Raw genomic sequence first — 21,348 nt, 5'->3', positions numbered from 1 at the left:
TTATTTTGTTATAGCAGCCTGAACTAACTAAGACAGTTGGGCTAAGAGAGAAAGACAGGAAAGGTCTATGTGGCGAACGAAGTTTCTAGAACTATCCTGATTGTGATTAATGTAGATTGTGATGAAATAAAAGCAGAATGACGGAGAAAATAGAAGAAGCTGGAAGCTTCAAATTCAAGGTTTCTTAACCTAGAGTCCAAAAGTCCACAGCTGTGGCTACGTATGGGCTCTGGAGGTCTATACCTTCCTGATACAAGAAGTAAATTTCTGAGCACGGTGCACACATGGAGCTTAGGAGCTGGACTCTGTAGCCAGTAAGTCCAAACTTGAATCCTAGTTCTGCCACTGTCCACTTACGAGAAAGTTAATGCACTTCTTGGTGGCTTTGTTCCTATTCTGTAAAATTGGAATAAGATAGCAGCTACTTCACAGGTAAGTTAAGAGGTTCACAAGGGCTGATATATGAAGAATGCTCACAGCGGCAGTTCATACACATCACAGAATAGCATTGGTGTTATGCAACCTTTAGGAAGGTTATTATCCTAGGAAAGGATCCACAGCTTTCACCAGATTCTCCCTTTGTCTGGGGCTCCCCATGATGTAAAGACCTCCAGGCTATGCAAACGGCCAGGGCAAAGTAGGATCAGTTCACATCTTAAATAAGGAATTAGTTTTCTCCTGAACTGGAAGGGTTGACTAAGTGCCTGGCATTCATAGCATTCTTTGCAGGACATCCCCCAACTGTTTATAAATTAAATTCAACATGTGTGTATAACACAGGCTAAAGCAAATGTTCACACTAAAATCTGAGTAAACAGCAGCAGGTGCCAAAAAGTAAAGAAAAATGGATGAGAGGAAAACTAGCAGTTTACTATCATATCCTCCTACCCTGACGCACCGCCAAGACTATAAGGTAGAAAAAAAAAGCCTACCATTATGGACCCTAATGATGGGATCCCTAGACCACTTTCCACAATACCTGTGACATCAGAGGGATGCCCTGGGGCTCCCAGTAAAAGAGAAACGCTCTTGTCTGAAGGTCAGAATGCACTGGCTGTAGTTACAGCCTTCCACTAATTTCCCTGTAGACACTGACATTTATGTTTTTCAAATACTCAACAAATATTCACTGAGTAATCACTGGCGGAAAAAGTTGGGTAAATCAGACACAACTCTTGCCCTTCTGGAACTTATGGCTAATGGGAAAGACAGGTCTCAAGAACTAAACAGACAACAGAAGCAAACCTGCAAGTGGGACGAGGGGTAGCACCTGAGCATCCAAGCCTAGATGAGAGAAGGGGAGGGTGTCATGGTCTGAGCTGAGAGTGAAAGGAGCTACCCCAGGGAAGTGCCAACAAGATGGGAGAACATCAAGAAAGAATCAATGGCCCCGTGGTAGTGCTAATGAGTAAGAGAAAGCCAAGGTGACAGGTATCCAGAGAGCAGGATGGGACACGAGGACAGAGCACGAGGCAGGGACAGTGAGCAGTCTGTCTGTTCCAAGAGAAATGGGAAGTCCTTGATATGATTGGGAGAGAGAACAACAAAGAAAAAGGGAGAGACAGGCAAGATCAGATTAAGGAACTAAGATTACTCTGGCTACTCCGTGGAGAAGGCCTGGGAGGAAAGCAATGTTGGTCAGTAGAAATATGTGAGGAGCTGATAGCAGTAATCCAGTAAAAAGTCCCTGGACATGCTGAGTCAGAGCAACCTCAGACATCCAAGAGATGATAAACCACAGGAATATCCTGGGTCTCAGTTAACTCACTGCTAAACTGGGTGAAATGAACAAGGTGGATTAGTTAACACTTTAACCATATAAGACATGAAAGATGGAGGAGTCTAGCAGAGAACGCTGTACCCTAAAAAAGAAACGGTTCTTCAAAAAATGGCCTGTAACATTCAGGGTAATTGGTTAATCAGGCTTCTGTCTACACAAAAACTAGTTCCTACCACCTGAACTTGGGGACTGAGGCTGTGGGCATAACAAAGAAAATGGAGCTTAGCAGACAGGAAACAGCTTGCAGAGTACCTAGCCAAAGACTGACCCAGTGAAATAGCTCCAAGCTCAATTCCAGGGTTAAGGTAAAGCTGGATAGTATTAGAATGAAAGAACCCAAGAACGTGGGCCTTTGAAACAGGAAAAATTTATAAAGCAGAGCAAAATCACACCTAGCATTCCCCAAATAAATAATGGATTTTAAAAATTAAACTTACATTTTCTTTTTTTGGGCAACCTTAAGCTAATCGGAGATGCCCCAGGGTACTACAAAGACACTGTTTATATTAGGCATGCCCAATATAAACAATACCAAGGGCCCAGATGTTTTCAAACATCTGTCTACTTGGCTGATGTTCTGCTCTTAATCAGAAGCTTGGCAGCCTCTTTGTAAGTGAAATGACCTATTTATTAGTGACACAAACAAAACTCAGAGTAAAAAAGCAACTGTTGATCAAGGAATGATGACTCCGCAATGGTCTACCATCATCGTCCCATATTTACACCTATTAAGGATCATTACATTGAGGAGGCTATGGAAGTGTTATAATAAAAATAAAAGTAATGATTGGCACCAGGTGAGTTTGAGACCCTCCCAAAAATACATTTGGGGAATCATTCATGTATTTCACTTATCCAGGCTCTCCTCATCCAATATTATTAGGGATAAGAGAGGTTTTATTGAAATAAGAACACATTTAGGTTATTACTGTCAATATCAAAATCTACTCCATAGATACAATAAATGAAAACATTTTTTAAACTTCAGTTCTCTTCTATGGCCAGCTCTAAGGAAGGAAGACAGGAAGCAGAGAAGGGGGACAATGCTAGGAGCAGGCAGTGAAAACAGGCACAATGAGGCAGAGAGACAGAGACATGCCCCAGGGGAGGCAAATGCAAGGAGAAGACACAGGAGGAAATGTGGGAGAGAATGAAACCACAAAAAAGGTAAAAGCTCATGGAGAGATCCATAGAGAAAGACATGTGAGTCCAACAGAATACAAAGAATAGGCAGAGGTTGCAGTGAGCCAAGATTGCGCCACTGCCCTCCAGTCTAGCAACACAGTGAGTGAGACTCCAAAAAAGAAAGAAAAGAAGGAAAGAAAGAAAGAAAAAAACAGAAAGCCCAAACTATCAGAAATATTCGAAGACACACACATACACACACCCATACCCACAACCCCCTCACACACACAAAAACACACTTTTCCTAGAAACTTCCTAACCAATCTCTTGATTACTAAAGGCATCCGTGTTACACTTGAGCAACCATGCCACTGTGGGATCACATCTTGCATGGGGGCTAGGCACAAAAGTCCATCAGTTTTGGAGGGAAATCAGACATCATGAAGACTGCTATTGAAAACCTTGTAATGAGCCGGGCGTGGTGGCTCATGCCTGTAATCCCAGCACTTTGGAAGGCCGAGGTGGGGCAGATTGCTTGAGGCTGGGAGTTCAAGACCAGCCTGGCCAACATGGAGAAACCCCGTTTCTACTAAAAATATAAAAATTAGCTTGGCGTGGTGGCATGCACCTGTAACTCCAGCTACTTGGGAGGCTGGGACATAAGAATCGCCTGAACCTGGGAGACGGAGGTTGCAGTGAACCAAGATGGTGACACTGCACTCCAGCCTGGGCCACATAGCAAGACTCTGTCTCAAAAAAAAAGAAAAGAAAAGAAAAGAAAAACCCTGTAAGGTGCCCATCTAAAGTGGTAGCCTGGTGCTGACTCTCAGTAAGGCTCACACATCCTTGTCTCCACTGACCTTGGAAGAGACAAGTGGCTCTTCAGGGCTGTAGAGAGGCAGCAGTTAGCTTGAGTGGGGTTCTACAATGAACAATAGGGCAAAGAGTATCTTGGTGGCTACCCCTGGCCTGCGTCTGAGCAGAGCCACATCCTCCTCCAACACTTAGCTTGGATCACAAGCGCAGTTAGGGAAATAGCATGTGGAAATGACGAAGGTTGTTAAGATTTTATTTTTCTCTTTTTACCAGCTAGCAATTAGTTTGTTCATTACTTAGCTTGCCTCTGTGTGCTCTTAAGTTGCTACTCTACTGAAAACTCCTAAGAGCCAGGTAAAATAAACTCAATGCAACAGTGTCGTAAAATACTTGCCTTAGTTTTATGGGCACAGTAACATACTAGAAAATGACTCTTGACTTCCCCATCTATAGTTTCCCTCCCATTGATTCTTGTGTGAACTGAATAACCATATTTTGAATCCATCTGTGTCAGGCACTATGGCATATGCAGACAAATGGGAAAGAATGTCGGCAAAGAAAAAATATAATAAACCAATATAATGAGAGAAGATGAAAGTAGCATGCCTTGTGGTAAACACATTTACTATTTGTCCTCAGTGTGGGATGTAAGAAAAAGTAGTTTAAAAAAAAAAAAAAAACAAAACTCCTCCCAATAGTTAAAATTCATAGAAGATCATGTCTTATTAACATACATCAGAAGCACCATCTAAGTATTAAATTCTGATCTTTTTGCTGGAAGCTAATGCTAGGAACAGCAAGATTGTCTTGAAATGTTCTTGATGAATGCATTATCTTTTCATTCTACAAAAATGAAAGAAAGGGAAATAACTTTAGATGAAATAAAGTGGGAACTGGCACAATAGATAGTTACGGCTCCTCAGGAAGAAACAGAGAGACGCTATCTGTCTTGTGAAGATATTTTAGACAACTTTCGAGAAGTGGGTTAGGTACAACCAAGTTGCTCTATTGATTATGCTGGATAGGATATATAGCATTCTCAGGGGGTTAAGACAGATCTGAACATTTAAGCTGTTTTATGGGAGAGTTACTGTCTGTATGTAATAGGCCGCTTTAAATATTAACTTTCTATGTTCATATTTTAATATACAAAAGACAGAGTCTATTTTACAGATAAGTGACCTGTAAATTTCCATCAGAAAAAAATAAATACTCCCTCTTGAATTTATTTCCTGGAATATTAAGTTCCAGAAAATACTCTAAAATAATTTTAGAGAAGAAAAATATGTGTTGCTTAAAAATTAATGATTTACGAAAGTTCATCTAGGTATGCAAGATAGATATAAAATGGATGGCACAAAGGCAGACCATGTGGCTCATGATACACGAATTTTTTTAAAATTTAAACTTTTAATTTTTCTCAGAATAGCAGATTCACATGCAGTTGTAAGAAATAATGCAGATACCACGACCTCTTTAACCCATTTCTCTTAATTGTACCATCTTTCAAAACTAGTACAGTGGGCCGGGCACGGAGGCTCACGCCTGTAATCCCAGAACTTTGGGAGGCTGAGGTGGGTGGATCACCTGCTGAGGTCGGGAGTTCAAGACCAGCCTGACCAACATGGAGAAACCCTGTCTCTACTAAAAATACAAAAAACTAGCCGGGCATGGTGGCGCATGCCTGTAATCCCAGCTACTTGGGAGGCTGAGGCAGGAGAATTGCTTGAACCCAGGAAGTGGAGGTTGTGGTGAGCCGAGATCACTCCATTGTACTCCAGCCTGGGCGACAAGATCGAAACTCTGTCTCAAAAATATATATAAATAAACCAACCAACCAAACAAAAACACTGTAGTACAGTGATAGGTGGTTTCTTTAAAAAAAAGAATTAGACAGGTTGCCTATCAATATTATTCAATGTGGAAATTATAAACCCCACCCTAATTTAGCCTGCACTAATATGTACTGTTCAGTTGAGTTTATATGATCCAGACAAAATAGATCAAATGAATACTCATTTCTCCAAATTCTAAAAAATTTATTAACTCATGGTGTGTTAAGATCTATAGAATAGCCAAGCATGGTGGCTCATGCCTATAATCCTAGCATTTTGAGAGTCTGAGGCAGGCAGATCACTTGAAGCCAGGAGTTCAAGACCAGTATGGCCAACATGACAAAACCCTGTCTCTACTAAAAATATAAAAATTAGCCGGGCCTGGCAGGGCACGGTGGCTCACGCCTATAATCCCAGCACTTTGGGAGGTTGAGACGGGAAGATCACTTGAGGTCAGGAGTTCCAGAGCAGTCTGGCTAACGTGGTGAAACCCCGTCTCTACTAAAAATACAAAAATTAGCCGGGGGTGGTGGTGCACTCCTGTAGTCCCAGCTACTCAGGTTGCTGAGGTGGAAGAATTGCTTCAACCCGGGAGGTGGAGGTTGCAGTGAGCCGAGATTGTCCCACTGCACTCCAGCCTCAAAAAAAAAAAAAAAAAAAAAAAAAAAAAAAAATTAGCCGGGCATGGAGGTGGGTGTCTGCAATCCCAGTTACTCAGGTGGATGAGGCGCAAAAACTACTTGAACCTGGGAGGCAGAGCTTGCGATGAGCTGAGATTACACCATTGAACTCCGCCGGGGCAACAGAGTGAGACCGTCTCAAAAAAAAGACCTACCAAATAAAGGAAGTTTATATTAGTGTTAAAACAATACAAGTTGATTTCTGCACCCAAGTTTCTAAACCACCATAAGTTAAAACTCTTTCAAGAGATTTAAAAAAAAAAAAAAATTGCATGTTCTTTGTTTCAAATTGCATATAGCTGGTTGTCACTTTTTAAAAACCCTTCCTATGGCAGAATCATCTTATTTATGATATATTGGCCTATCTAGTATTATGTCGTGAATTTTACAGTAATTAGTTATATGAGAGTAACAAAGATTTATTTCTGCTTCTCAGAACACTGTGCTTCTGAAATTTCTGAGACCGATGGGTTTGTATTTGGATAGCTTTGCTCTAAAATCAAGTACATGCACTCAGATATGCAACAGGTTGTGGATCACTCTAGGAAGCCAGGAGAGTGACAAAGATTGATAATCAGCTTCTGGAAGACCAAGGTCATGAATCAACTTGAATTGAGTGAACCCTACATACGTCTAAACCCTGTCATTGGTGATACCAAGCTGAAAGCTGTCACTGAAACGTGTTATCTTTGCTGAAGGCTGTCAAGCGTTGCAAGTCAAGTAGAAAACCGTATCAGAGAGCTCAGTGATTGTCTCTGACAGCCTTCCAGAATGTGGTGCTGAGGTGGTACTCAGTTCCAATCTCTGATTGCACCCAGGGTGGCAAAGCTCTCGTCCACTACATTTAGATATTCTGAAGAGAAATAATCTCATTGCAGTTATCCTAAGAACACTATATTTAAAACATAAAGTAGGGCAACTGATAAATTCTGAATTGCAACAATAAGCACACAATCTGTGCTGGGGTGGTAGAGAGGTGAGGATGAAAAGGTACATACAGGCCAGGTGCAGTGGCTCATGCCTGTAATCCCAGCACTTTGGGAGGTCGAGGTGGGGAGATCACCTGAGGTCAGGAGTTGGAGACCAGTCAGGCCAACATGGCGAAACTCCGTCTCTACTAAAAACACAAAAACTAGCCGCGGGTGGTGGCACATGCCTGTAATCCCAGCTACTTGGGAGGGTGAGGCAGGAGAATCACTTGCACCTAGGAGGCAGAGGTTGCAGTGAACCAAGATCGTGCCACTGAACTCCAGTCTGGGCAACAGAGCGAGCCTCTATCTCAAAAAAAAAAAAAAAAAAGAAAAAGAAAAAGAAAAAGAAAAAAAATACATACAAATAACATTATTGGATCACCAGTTTTTTTTCTGGTGATCCCTAAAGCTCCCCATTTAGCCAGTTAGGTTATTTAAAAAAAAAAAAAAAAAGAAAAGAAAAAAAAAAGGCAACTTTGTGACCCACAACATGAATAGGACCAAAGAGCTAGGAGTGAAGTCACTTTAGCCCAGCATGAGGGCTCTGGCAGCCAAGGTTCCTGAAAGGGATTACTAACAGTGGTGCGCAGTGACATCCTTGGTTACAAAGGGTTCACTTTAAAAAGAGAAAGAGAGAAAAAAACTTGTTTTAATGGGCCAAAGTTATAAGTAGTTAAGTAATAAGAGTGAAAAATATCTTTAGGCATCAACAGAACCCCAGGTAGCACTAAGCAGAGATGTAGTATAATATCCCAGAGCTTATTTTCAGATCATACAGCGAAGCACAGCAAGGCATTCTCTGGTACTTATAAGGACAATCTATAAACTGATATTTGCACAACAGTAATTGAGAGGGAGGTAGCTCTTCGCATTAGCAATGGTAAAAAGACGATGCTGCATATTCACAAATCCCAAAATGACAAGTGGAAGAATCGAATTGCTGGTCTGATACACAAAGGGATGAGACAGTTCATCTGTACTCGGAAGTAATAAAAAAACATTAATAAACCAAATCTCAAGAAAGATAAGAATTCTGATTTCATTTGCATATTTGGCACCATGTTACCTGACAGAACTTTCTGCAATGATAGAATGTTCTCTGTCTGAGCTACCCAATAGCGTAGTTACTAGCCGTATGTGGCTGATAAGCACTGGAAATGTACCTAGTACAACTGAGGGACTGTTTTAATATTATTCAATTTTTAATTAAAACTTAAATGGAAATAGCTATATGTGGCTAGTGGCTACCAGACTGGGTAGCTTTCTGAAAGTCCTTCTACATACCTTACATCTGTTAACTCATTTAATCACTACAACCCTAGGTCTAGATGTATAATATTTTATTATCTACAGTTTATATTTTTCAAAAAAATGAAGTGACAGGGTGATTAGCCACAAAGTGATGTATCCAGTCACACAGCTCGTTCTGAAACTAAGGACTGATTTAGGCTCCCTACAGCAATGTACACTATTCAAGGAGCAAGTCATGGTTAAGGTAAACACCAGAGGCATCCAAAAATAGTTCCTGTTGCTCTGTGGACAAATAAAGAAGACATTGTCTACCTGTTTTCCCTGTGTTTTTCATCCAGGTTTTGTTAGAAGACTCATTGTCGAAGCCATCGAGCTGCAGTTCCTGGTATTCTTCCCCGACACGCGCATGCTGGTCTAAAATGTCAACAGGAGACTGGTGATGGCCCCCACAGCTGACACTAGATGTGACCCAGTGCTCAGGACCATAGGCACCTGTTGAAAGAAGACAACACTTCAATCCTCACGGTTCAAGGGTCAGGGATGAAATGAATAAATCTTAGGAAGCTGAGCACTGCATCTCTCAACATGTCCCTAATCCAAAGAGGTGAATGTACTGAAAACTATGAATCGAAGCCATTTGCCTGATGTGGCAAGAAAATTTCAGAAAAGATGTTACCTGAGTTAGTTTTGCTTCTTGATTTACAATCAAACATTTGCTAACTTTACCTTTAACCAGGCTAAGAGAGTTGTGTAGAAGGGCTGTCAGGGTTGTTCATATTTCTGAAAATTTTTAAATATTTCCTAAAATAAGCAGAGTATTTATTCACAAAAAAAAGCACCTTGATCAAGTTAGCATGTTTTGCTATCGTGAGCAACATCCTAAATACAACTATCTTCTTAGCCCATGAAAGTTTGCAAACATGAAAGAGGAAAAAAAAATAAAAGCAACAGAAAACTAGATGAGAGGCATTACAAATGACGGGGGCAATAAAGGCAGGTTTTTCCTTTGGCTAATTGTGAAAGATTTTTCAGTTTGGCCTTCATTTGTACACTTGAGTGTTAAGGTGCTCATCTCTCCTTTTCGATTCTTCTCTCTCATAGAAAATGCAGTCATAAAGTTACCTTCAGATTGGACTCTGCACTCATATAAATAAAGACTTTGGGGGGACATATGCCACAGAAATAAAGGAAGAAAGCACAACAATAAAGCATAATTCTAATTCTAATAGGTACCAATCAGGCATAAACATAGAAAACACACTGCATTTGCCTCCTTGCCTTATTTGGACATGAAATTTTATGGGAGCAGTTTCTATTACATTGACTATGTGCTCTTAGACTTTTCCGCATCCTACTTTTAACCTTGTTGACACAACATAGCGGGCGTAGCCTGCTGAAACAACTTTTGCTGGAAAGATTAAGATTGGATCCTTTATTGATAATTAGATAAGAATAAACTTTACAATTTTTAGCAGGTAAAACACAGGCTTCCCAATCAGAAAGCTTAATGTGTATATACACACTTAGTGTATATACATTCATATACAGAAATACTAGTTGATGGGTGGGAATTTTTATGCCTCCTGTATACCTAGCCTCGTACAATGGAAGACACAAAGAAATCTTATTTAGTTTATTAGTAGGTAAGTCCAACTTGTTAGTTTAGTAGTGTAGGTAAATCTCCCTACCACTAAATAAGAGCCCACATGAGTGACCATCCTGCCACTACCCAATCATTTGCCACGGCTTTCCCCATTCCCCGAAAACTCGTAACAGCTCACAGTAGATATAAACAAGGGTACAAGAAAAATGGGACAATCACAGAAAGTATTTTCCGTCATGGAAAGAGCATGCAAAAGCAGTGGATACAGCTCCTTAAAAATGATGCATATTTTTGCTATCTGGAAAATACCTCAGCCTCACTCTAAAGCTTAAGTCATTCTCCCTAATCCTCATCCCAAAGAGTAAGATAAAAACAGACTATCCGAATGAACATGTTCGCTGATTGGCAAAGGTCTAGCAAACTCGGGGATACTCTTAAGTCATTTGTAAGTGTCACGCTACTATCTGGAAAAAGTTAACATCACCATTCTCTTCACTGCATGATTCCAACTAAATTGTCATAGGCTTTTCACTTAGTCTTTTTTTTTACCTCTTTGTCAAATTCCCTATGTCTGTGATGAGTCACAAAGGGATAGTATGCATTTGCCATATATTTAGCCAACTTTTATTTTGGCCAAACTTTATTTTCATCTTGCATCTGTATATTTGAAGAAAAAAAAAAAAAGAGGGGAAGGAGACATAAGGAAGGGCTCCAATCATCCTGTCTACAGCTTAAATTTTCTTCCAGATGCCAAAAGAATTCATTGAAAAACCAAATAAAGTGATGGTTGATTTATCAGATGGCTGACCGAAATAGGAATTTGACTTAGCCACAACTGAGCTTATAAATCCAAATTATGGAAACTAATGTTTTAATATCATAATATCGTATGTGTATGTATGCATGCCTTCTAAAAACTTACAATAAAATTACACTCAACAAGGAAAAATGATACAGGACACAGTAAAATAAATCCAAATACCTATGATTCAAATAATAGATGCAAGCCATCATTTGGAAAAACAGACACCTGATAATTATCCTCCTACTACTAACAATTTAAAAAATACTCTGCAATGTCAGAAAAGTACTTGCCATTCATATTATTTCTCATAACCTTCCAGACATGGGTAAAATATAATTTATCACTCTATAAAAATATAATCAGGGTTCATACCAGTGGGATTCATTTATTCACTGGTAACAATCTGAAGATTTCAGCCGACTACATGCTTGCTTTCACACTTCCACCCAATATACGTTCAAGTGCAATTTTAATTGAAACTGATCTTCCACTTCAGATTTCAAATTAATTCTTCTTTGGAGTACTTCATGCTTCAGACACCCTTGCCTTGCAAAAACCCCTATGTCATTAGCAGAGGAAATAGAACACTTTTTCTAAGCTTGCAGGTATTGATTATCTATTCTCACATTGAAGCACCATTGCCATTCCACACTGTATTAATCTCTTTGGTGTTAAGACTCTTTATAAAAGACTGAGAATTATACCATTAATCGTTTGCAGTTCCACAAGACTCATAGTATTGAATGCTTTGTTTTTCACAAATTTGAATAAATGCTTTTATGTAAAAAAAAAATACTAAATAAAAACTATGGTTAACTTAAAGCTATTTGGGAAGAGATGAACACTTGAGAAGAAGCCTTCCTCTCTCAGACATGATATTACCCATCTATAATAATAAGAGTCACTTGCACTTTAGTTTCCTCTTACTGACTCTTTTTTAGAAGTAACAAGACATCTGCATTTTGGCAGCAAGACCCTTCTGAACGGCTCACCAACTCCAACACGTCAATCTAGTACACAAGTCTGTGTTCTTAAAAGGGGAGAGGTAAGGGCAGGGGTAAAAACCACAGGGCAGTCTGAGTTGCCAAAAGTAACTTCCTGTTCACCTGCTGAAAGTCTTAAAGAAATGAGATTTTGATTGAGACATACTGCCAACCTCTAAGTTCCAAGGGAATGTAATAGTGTTTCTCATTCAACATGGGATGATAAATATATTCTTTTTAATGAATTCAATAAACATACCTGAAACCCCTGGCTGAAAGTTTGATCTCAGGGTAAATGTCCCTTTGTGAGGGACACACGGGGGGGTTCTTCGTTTCCTTTGGACCCCATTATCACTATTGTATAATGTACCATTTATACCTAAATGTCTGTCTTCCCCACTAGTGGTAAACTCTGAGAACTGGTTCCTTCTATATCTTGTACAACTTCATTCCAATGCCTACCACAGGGGCTCACATATAGTAAGCCCTTAAAACGAATTTTTAGGTACAAATAAATGAATTGAAAGAAGAGAGAACTGAAAGAAGAGATTAAAGAGTGGCAGAGTTCTACTTTCTAATGACACTGCTATGTTTTCTCCACATTATTTTAGTTTTAGTTTACACATCTATCTACTGACTTCTTGCTAAGTATTCCTCACTCCCTTGGTCTCCAGAGTCAGGATGTCAACTTCAGGAGTAAATACTACTTTTGTTCTTCAATAATATATTAAATTAGTTTGAACTGTTACAAGGTAAAATAAGCTGCAAATATGCGACGTCTATGAAAGAATCCATGTTCACATTTAACAAGCCCAGCAAAGGTGACTATGGCTTTTTAAAGAAAGGGTGCACTTTCGAAAGCAAGAGTATGCCACTCTTGCTTTCGACGCCTTCTGTGAAGCATCATCATTTTTAAAACCGCTCTTATTTTTTCCATGCTTTAACAGACCTCTGTAATCAAAGAAGGTCAATCAAATAGGAAATTGAGTCTTAATGATCAATCCATCACTGTATCAATTTAAATACAGAATCAACACTTGCTCAGTCCTAGACACAGTGCTGAGAAACGGGAACTAAGGAGCAGGGCTGCCCCAGTTCCTTTGGACAGTTTAAGCTGCCTGTGGCTCACAGCCACTCCTCTGTACAATGAGGTGCCCAGACACCAAAGGGTGGCTGAAAGGATTATATTAGATAATCCATGTGTTTAGAGCATTATCAAACACTAAAAGTTCAGTAAGTGCTGCCTGCAATAATTACTGCCTTTATTACTGGCTTGTAAATGTACAGCAGACTGTCAAGAAACTGACTAGGCAATGGATGGAACAGACATGTAGCTAAGGAAGGTGGGTGCAAGCATTTCATGGCATGCAAAGGGAGAGGAGGGGCTCCACTTCCCCAGGAGAGAACTTATGATGCTTGAGTGAAGTCACTTCCTGCAGTGCAGAGAAGTTTACTAGCCTGTGGTCATCTTATAGGCATTTTCCATTTGGGCAGAGGCCAACAGTCAAAAGTAGAGTTTGCCCCTCTTGGAAGAAGAGCTTAATCCCATCTTTGGCTAGATATAGTAAGTTCTCAGTGGAGAAGCCTAGCAAACATCAACTCAGTCAAGCGATGTAGGTTAACATCCCCATTGAGACCACATGGTTACCTTGGACGTCTGACAGGAAGTGGTAAGAAGGGCAACCTCTGTGGTATCTTTTCCAAAAATTCAAACCCTTGTATAATGATGGGGAATATATCAGACAAACCCAAAATAGGGAACATTCTATATAACTGACAAACACTCCTCAAAAGTGTCAAGGTCATGAGAAAGACTAAAACGCTGTCAGAGACCAGAGAAGATTAAGGAGACACAGACAATAAATAGAGCGTGGTGTTCTAGATTGAATGGTGGAATCAAAAACAAAAATAAATGGAAAAACTCATGAGCTCTGAGTAAAGTTTGGCGTTCAGTTAATAGTAAACACACCCATGTTGGGTTCCTAGTAGGTCCTTGTCAAAAGGTCATTCTTTTGTGGCTACTCTGCCAAAGAAATGAAGAAATTATGGAGGAAACTGCATAGAAGACAAGTAAAATGTAAGTTGTGCTAAATGAGTTAAATTTTACTATACAGGTTTTACTGGATCTACTAGTATGCATTTAGGCCATGTCTGTGGCATGATATATGAGGGAGATGGGAACTGATTTATGGGTAATTCTGGGATGATTATCACATCCTTTTTGGATAAAGGGAGCCTGCACACACACAAGACGAAGGAAACGAGACTAGGGTAAAGAAAATAATCAAGTTCATGGGCGATATTACTTAAGCTTATACAGAAACCTTATATAAAGTTGGAGAAATTCAGTTTTTAAAGCTGTCATTAAGAAAAACATCATTAGCTTAATCTATAGCTCATTTGTGCAATAAAATAACCCACTTCTACCTCCTTAGTGTGCCACTCACAAGTCACTGTATGTTTCTCACTTTGAGATGTTATAATTTATTAGACTAGCATCAGGAAGACATACTTCTACAGTAGGGAGAATAAATCACACGACTGGAGATTCATTCCAACTGGCCTGTTTAAGGCAGACAGAATTCCTCACGTGAAAATAATGACAAATACCGTAAATCTGGGCTTGAGTCTGAGACCTCACTTCATGCACAGTTTCTTTAAGGCAGATTTAGCCCAAAGGACTTGGTTGACACATACAAATTTTAAATCAGTGCTAGTTAATTCTATTCAAACAAATATCAAATAAAAATCTGAGAGAAACACCTTAATGTGGCCCTACCATCACCCCCAGCCATACTACTTGAAAAGTTCAAATAAGGACAAATAAAACTGGTCAGCAACAAGAATTTTCTACAATTTAAGCAAACTGTCTCACTTCAGTATAGTTCTCTGTTAATAACTGACCTAAGATAAAAGTTGTATGAGCATAGAAATCATACTTTTGTCTAAAAGCAAGGAATTTCACATACCTATCTATGATTCATGTTCCAAACAGTGGTTTCTTTAAATACATAAGAGATTCTTTGCTGAAAATAAGCATGTACCTTGAATTTATTTTACCACAATAGATCCAAATAATGGTTTCTATTCACTAATGAAAAGCCATTAAAAATAATGAATTCTGTCTAAATCTAATTAAAAACAAAACTAATATACACGTATGTGCTGTTTCCAGTCAAATATGCTTATTAATGCCTCCCTCAATAAACTTATATTAAAAATATTACCTGAATCCGGGATTATTACTCTGCATCTTGTTGTCTACTTTTAACCAACAGCAACAATCCAAAATTATGTGTATCATTTATTACCTACTATTATAATTAATGCTTTTTATCCCAAATCTAATACACATGTTTAAATTATTCCATGTTTTAATTAAAATCTTTATGGGATTCTTCTTACAATTCTTTTGCATTCTCCAGTACTGGTAGCTTAATTACTTCTTGTGCATTTATTGTGTGTACATGAAAAATGGAAAAAGTCTTAAAAGGCATGCATATTGCTGCTTGCCACTATTTTTACTTTATTCATACTCAGTTATAAAGCTGTTCAACTTTGTTGATAGAAATATTCTAAATTTTAAGCCAGTTAAGAAAATATAAAGTTACTTTGCAGACAATGAAACACATGGTTTTCAATTTTAGGTGTAAAAACTGCAGTGCTCCATTTCATATCAAGGTGTGCTTTAAGAAAACTATCAACAACTAACCATAATAACAGAAGTAATAGCAGACAATAACATCAGAAATAGAAACTACTTTGTTCATTTTTTAATACCATTATCTGTCTAATTTCCCAGGGTGTCTATTTCAGGACTGGATGTTAAAACTATTTCAGGTAAAATTTCATTCAGCACCAAAGCCTAAACTGGAGGTCCCAGACTCTAATCCCGATGGTAAAAGCTTCTCTGGAGCCTATTTTACTGTTCTGGAAAAGGAGGGTATTAAAAAGCGTAAAGATGGCGATAATGGCTACCTTTTAGTTCTGAGCCACAGACCTCTAGGCTGAGTAAAGGCTTAAAAGGAGTTGACTGATTTAGTGACGCCTGCATGGGTGCATAATATGACATTATTAGGGTACAAACCACAAACATGCATGCCATCCACACACTGCAAGATTCTGAAGGTCCTTCAAAGACTTAAAAGTCTTTGACCTATGCATGCTTAGGTGTATCTGGGGTTTAAAAGTTATATCTTTCAAGTTGAATCTACCCCACATCAAAACATTCAATAAAAATTTCTACCAATAATTGGGATCATTTATTCACCCAAAACCTAACTAGTCTGACTTCAAGTTGTACCAACTTTATTCCTGCTTCTCGTAGATACAACATGGAACTGGTTTCAACAAGTATCTGAGATACTAACAAAGTTATCACAATTCTTACTGGCCAATGCCAAACATCTTAAGTGTTTATAAAATGGAGATGAGTTGGTTCCAGACCTGAAGTTTTCAACCTTAAAGTTAGGTACACCCTCAAACAGTCGACATTTTGACACTAATATGTTCTTTTAGAATCCTGACTTTCCATCAAGACATAATGGAAACAATCATCCAAGGATTCAAAAGGTCACACGGCAGAGTACAAAGAGCACCGGGCAAGGTGACTGTCAACTTGAGTTTAGTTCAAGGATAACAAGTAAGCTTTACCTTGCATGTTGGCTCCAAATAACTCACAAATTATATGATTAGTTACTCATAAAGACAAGATTAATGAGCAATATCTTTCAAGGGGGACAGTCATGTCACATATTTGCTCTTTCCATTCTAGTTTCATCTCTGGAGAGTGGACACGAATATGGCAGTGGTGATGCTCTATAAAAATTCGATTTTGTTACATGTAAATTACAGGGTTACATTAGATCACCTCTAAAGCCCCTTAAGAGTTCTAAATTCAATCAGAGCACATCCTGCAATACCTGGAAGAATCAAATAGACACCAAGTATTTGTTGATAGTCCAGCCGACCTGCAAACCCCACCAAGTACCTTACTAAAAGTAACCGTGAGGATGTGATAAGGGTTTAATAAATGATTTACACTAAGAGCACATCCAACAGTACTTGCACATACCAAGTACTCACTAAACACGATTATCCATACTTTCCTCTAGGAACACACATCCAAATACTAATATCTAAATGGCATGACCCTGACCCAGCTTCAGAAATGGCACCTGACTAGTATATGGCAATTAGTGTCATCTCATCCTCCTTGACAGGAGACTGAATCAGGAAAGGGTGTTAACCCAGGCCTAAGCCAATTAGTGCCTGGAAGATGTCTCAGTTCAGAAGGTGATATGGTTTGGCTATGTCCCCATGAATTGTAGTTCCCGTAATCCCCATGTGTCATGGAAGCAACCAGCTGGAGAAAAGTGAGTCACATGGGCAGTTTCCCCCACCCTGTTCCAGTGATACTCAGTGAGTTCTCATGAGATCTGAGGGTTTTCTAAGAGGTTTCCCCCTTTTCTGGGCACTCATTCTCTGTCCTGCCGCCCAGTGAAGAGATGCCTTCTGCCATGACTGTAAGTTTCCCGAGGCCTCCCCAGCCATGTGGAACTATGAGTCAGTTGAACCTCTTTTCTTTATAAATTACCCAGTCTCAAGCATTTCTTCACAGCAGCATGAGAACGGACTAACACAGAGGGACTGGTTTAGGTTGGTACTACTCACAAGGCAAGGCCCAAAATTTTGTTAGTGTCTGTGGGGGAGAAGAGGCCCTCCTTCCTTGAAAGTGAATGAAGAAGGAAGGGAGCAGAATGACCTGCAATCAGGAGGCAAGCAGCTGAAGGCCAGAGCTGAAAAGTAAAAAGACAATAACAAGAGAAAGGGGGAAAAATAGAGAGGAAGATCTGACCAAACCATGTCTGAAATTTAAATTTTATCTCTAGACTTTTCAGTTTTAACTGCCTTTGTATTTTAACCCATCTGAGTGCGCTTTCTGCTATTTGTAACTCATAAATATAGGATGTAATCAAAATGCCGGTTTAAGAAGACCAACACTTAAATTATTCAATGTTTTCACTAAGACGAAAATGTCAAATTATAAAGATAAAAATCAGGAATGCATTTTGGATGGAATATATAAAAATAACAACCCTAAATTCCCTCCTCCTTCTCCCTATTTCTTCCTATCTTCTTTCCCTATAAGAGAAGGATGAACTTGGCTAAGGTTTTAAAGATCTCATTTAGACAAAAGAATAAGAAACAAGCTCTGAAGTCCATTGCTGTAAATTTTTACTCTGTTAACACAGTGGTCATGGGATAAGAATCCATGAAGCACTTAATGGGAATAGTTGCCTCTTGCCAAAGTGTTCTGCCTCGGAGACATGCCACCACTCAAGTTATCATGTGGGAAAGACTTGCTGAGGTGAGCATGCCTTATTCTGAAAAGTCATAGATGCAACCCAGAGAGCAAAACAAAACTGCCAGTTAAGGTCTGGTTTAAACATGGCCAGGATTTCCTGTCTCTGTATGGAAGGGCTTTTGACGCCATTACTCAGTATCATGCTCCATAAGATTTTGTTTAAAATTTAAAAAGATGCTCAAGCTCACGAGAAACTTCAATCACAAGTAGGAAAAGGGAAAAATTCCCAGAGACAGAATTTGGGAGTCTGCTGTTTAGGAGGGCTGAGGGTCTGTATACTAACCCACTGACATAAAGACTGAGAGGATAAAAGAAATTAAAAACGGTTTTACAAGGCACTCACTCAACAGCACAGGGGCCTGGTATGGATGGGATGTGGGACTAGGAAATGCTTCAGAGGGTGCAGACAGGATGACTAACTCACTTCCTGTGACAACCATAAAAGGAGGAATGTTTCCTCCAAAATATATTAACTATTAAATGCTATCTGGGGAAATGCCTAAACATAAAACACCATATTTATGAGATAAAGCCAAAACAACATGATGAATTCTGTGTCCCGCTGTCACACTGTGAATAGTTGACTTTAATTTGTACTTCTCTCTATTTCAATAAATTCGTAGTGTAAGTAACTTCCAGTAAATGGGACCTAGGAAAAAAACTAGAGGGATTTTAGCAGAAATAATAGTCATAAAAATCACCTAATCAGAGACGCCTTCTGACCTAATTATCTAAAATAGCACCCCTAGCCACTCTCTATTTCGTTAGCTTTGTTAATTTCTCTTCCCAGTACAAGGTTGATGAGAAAATAAGCTCCATGATGTCAGAGACTTGTCTATCTTCATATCTGTTCAATAGGGATAGGACTAGGGTAAGGCAAACAAGGCACTCACCAAAAACTCAGTTATCAAAATAAATAATATTTCAATAGTGTCGTAAAATTTGAAATGAGCTCAAAAAATCTATGATGAGCAGACAAAGAAAGATATTATCAGTAACAGTGCTGTGCAAAGACTAATGGACTCTGAACCAAAAGGAAAAATCAATAATCAACCATATTGCATCAAAATCTAAATTATCTTGATAGCTGAGTTTTTATGTTTTATGTTTAAAAACCAAGTCCCACCTCTGCTATCAAATGACTAACATCAACAATTCATCATCCATTTGGAGAATATTCACGACATTCATTGTAATGAAAACTTTCTACATTTTATCTTCTTTGATCCTTTCAACAATTTGTGTTAAATATGCCCTAGCTTCCCCATTTTACAGATAATGAAACTGAGGCTCAGAAGCTAGAAAACTTGCCCTCGTGTAGTATGTGTAAGATCAAACAGTCAATTCCAGATCTATGGGACTAAACCATGCTTCAAAACAGGCGTTTGCAAACTACGGCTGGTGAGTCAAATCCAGCCCACCACCTGTTTTTATAAACAGTTTTATTGGAACTTGGCCATATCCATTCATTCATATATTGTCTAATGAGCAGATTTGAGTAGTTTTAAAAGAGACAGCAAAGTCTAAAATATTTATTATCTGCCCTTACAGAAACTGTTTGTTAACCTTGGTTCTCAATCACAAAATATTGCTTCCCTGGCAGAAATACAGCATATAGGTAATATGTACATCTGCATACCTTATGTACCAGTAACTTAATACATATGTTTACGAGAAAGCAAATTAAATTTCAGCAATGTTTATAATATGAAATAACTGGAAATAATGCAAATATCCACCACTAGAAACTTGGTAAACAAACTCAAATATTTTATTACATAATACTATGCAACGGTCCAAAAGTAGATGACCTTACTCTAGGACAAACCTCAAATGAATCCAAGATTTAAATGTTTAAAATAAATATATAAATGTATAAGAAGCAGTTGTGGGAAGAATTAGAGTAGGGAAAGCATTTCTACATATTAACTAGAAGTCAAAAAAGACTGATAAAATCAAATACAATAAAGAATACTTAATGTTCTGCATTGGAAGAACTATGGTAAAAAACATCAAAAAACAAATGATCAGCAAAACACATTTGCAATCCACACTGCAAAAAGAAAAGTTCTCTAGCACACAGAGATTCTAGAAATCAGTCAGCTCTAAATGTCAGCCAGGTGTGGTGGCTTACACTTGTAATCCCAGCACTTCGGGAGGCCGAGGCGGGTGGATCACTTGAGGTCAGGAGTTTGAGAACAGCCTAGCCAACACGGCAAAACCTCCTCTCTACTAAATTTACTAATTTTGTAAAAATACAAAAATTAGTTAAGTGTGGTGGCAGGTGCCTGTAATCCCAGCTACTCAAGCTGTGAGGCATGAGAATTGCTTGCTGCAAATGAGCCTAGATCACACCTCTGGACCCAAGCCTGGACGACAGAGCGAGATTCCGTCCCCACAAAAAAAAAATAAATAAATAAATAAAAGGAAATACAAATGGCTCCTTACTGTAGAAGTTGCTGCTCCTCAAAAATAATGGGAAACACAAACGAAAACTCTATAGGTGAGATTTCACCTACTAACTTTGCAAACATTCAAGACTTTTGATTACACACAGTTAGCAAGGATTTATTCAAATCAACGTTTTGTTTTATCACTACTGAGAAAGTGATATAATTCTTATGGAAGAAAATTTGGCAATCACTATTAAAATTATAAATGTGCACTGCTTTGAACCGAGCACTAATCCTACAGACACCCTTTGCATTTTTACAAGATTACTCATGGCAGCACTGCTAGTAATATCCAACACTGGAAACAAAATAAACATCCATCACTCAAGGGCTAGTTAACTAAACTATGGCAAATCAATACAATGAAATAGTCTGGAATTTGTTGGGGGAAAAATAAACCTCTTTAAACTCAAATGAGAAGACCTCCAAGTTACATTTTTTAATTAAAAAACCCAACATGCATTATGTTACACCATTTGTGTTTCCAATATGAGAAATAAAGTGGCCGTATAGATTCATTTTTACATCCATACAGTATCTCTGTAAACATATTTAAGACACTATAACACTAACAGAGGAAGAGGAAATAGGAGTAATTTTTTACTACTTATTATTTTATGCCCTTTGAACACTGAATCATATAAATATCTTACCAATTTAAAAGTTAAATTTTTAACAA

General features: G+C 38.6%; 1 protein-coding gene across 5 annotated transcripts in view; it reads right to left on the bottom strand.

The window, feature by feature from the left end:
* The window catches only part of LOC105483138 (protein tyrosine phosphatase receptor type G), a 745,674-nt gene that overhangs the window by 299,989 nt on the left and 424,337 nt on the right, over positions 1-21,348 (bottom strand). For all 5 annotated transcript variants that reach the window (XM_011743815.2, XM_071089050.1, XM_011743832.2 and 2 more), the window contains one exon: positions 8,771-8,950. In XM_011743815.2, the coding sequence (XP_011742117.2) occupies positions 8,771-8,950 (180 nt within the window). The remainder of the gene's footprint in view (positions 1-8,770; positions 8,951-21,348) is intronic.

The sequence above is a fragment of the Macaca nemestrina genome, chromosome 2, assembly GCF_043159975.1.
Source record: "Macaca nemestrina isolate mMacNem1 chromosome 2, mMacNem.hap1, whole genome shotgun sequence".
NCBI classification, from domain to species: domain Eukaryota; kingdom Metazoa; phylum Chordata; class Mammalia; order Primates; family Cercopithecidae; genus Macaca; species Macaca nemestrina.
The sequence above is the reverse complement of the archived record's forward strand: the minus strand, read 5'-3'. Positions and strand labels throughout refer to the sequence as shown.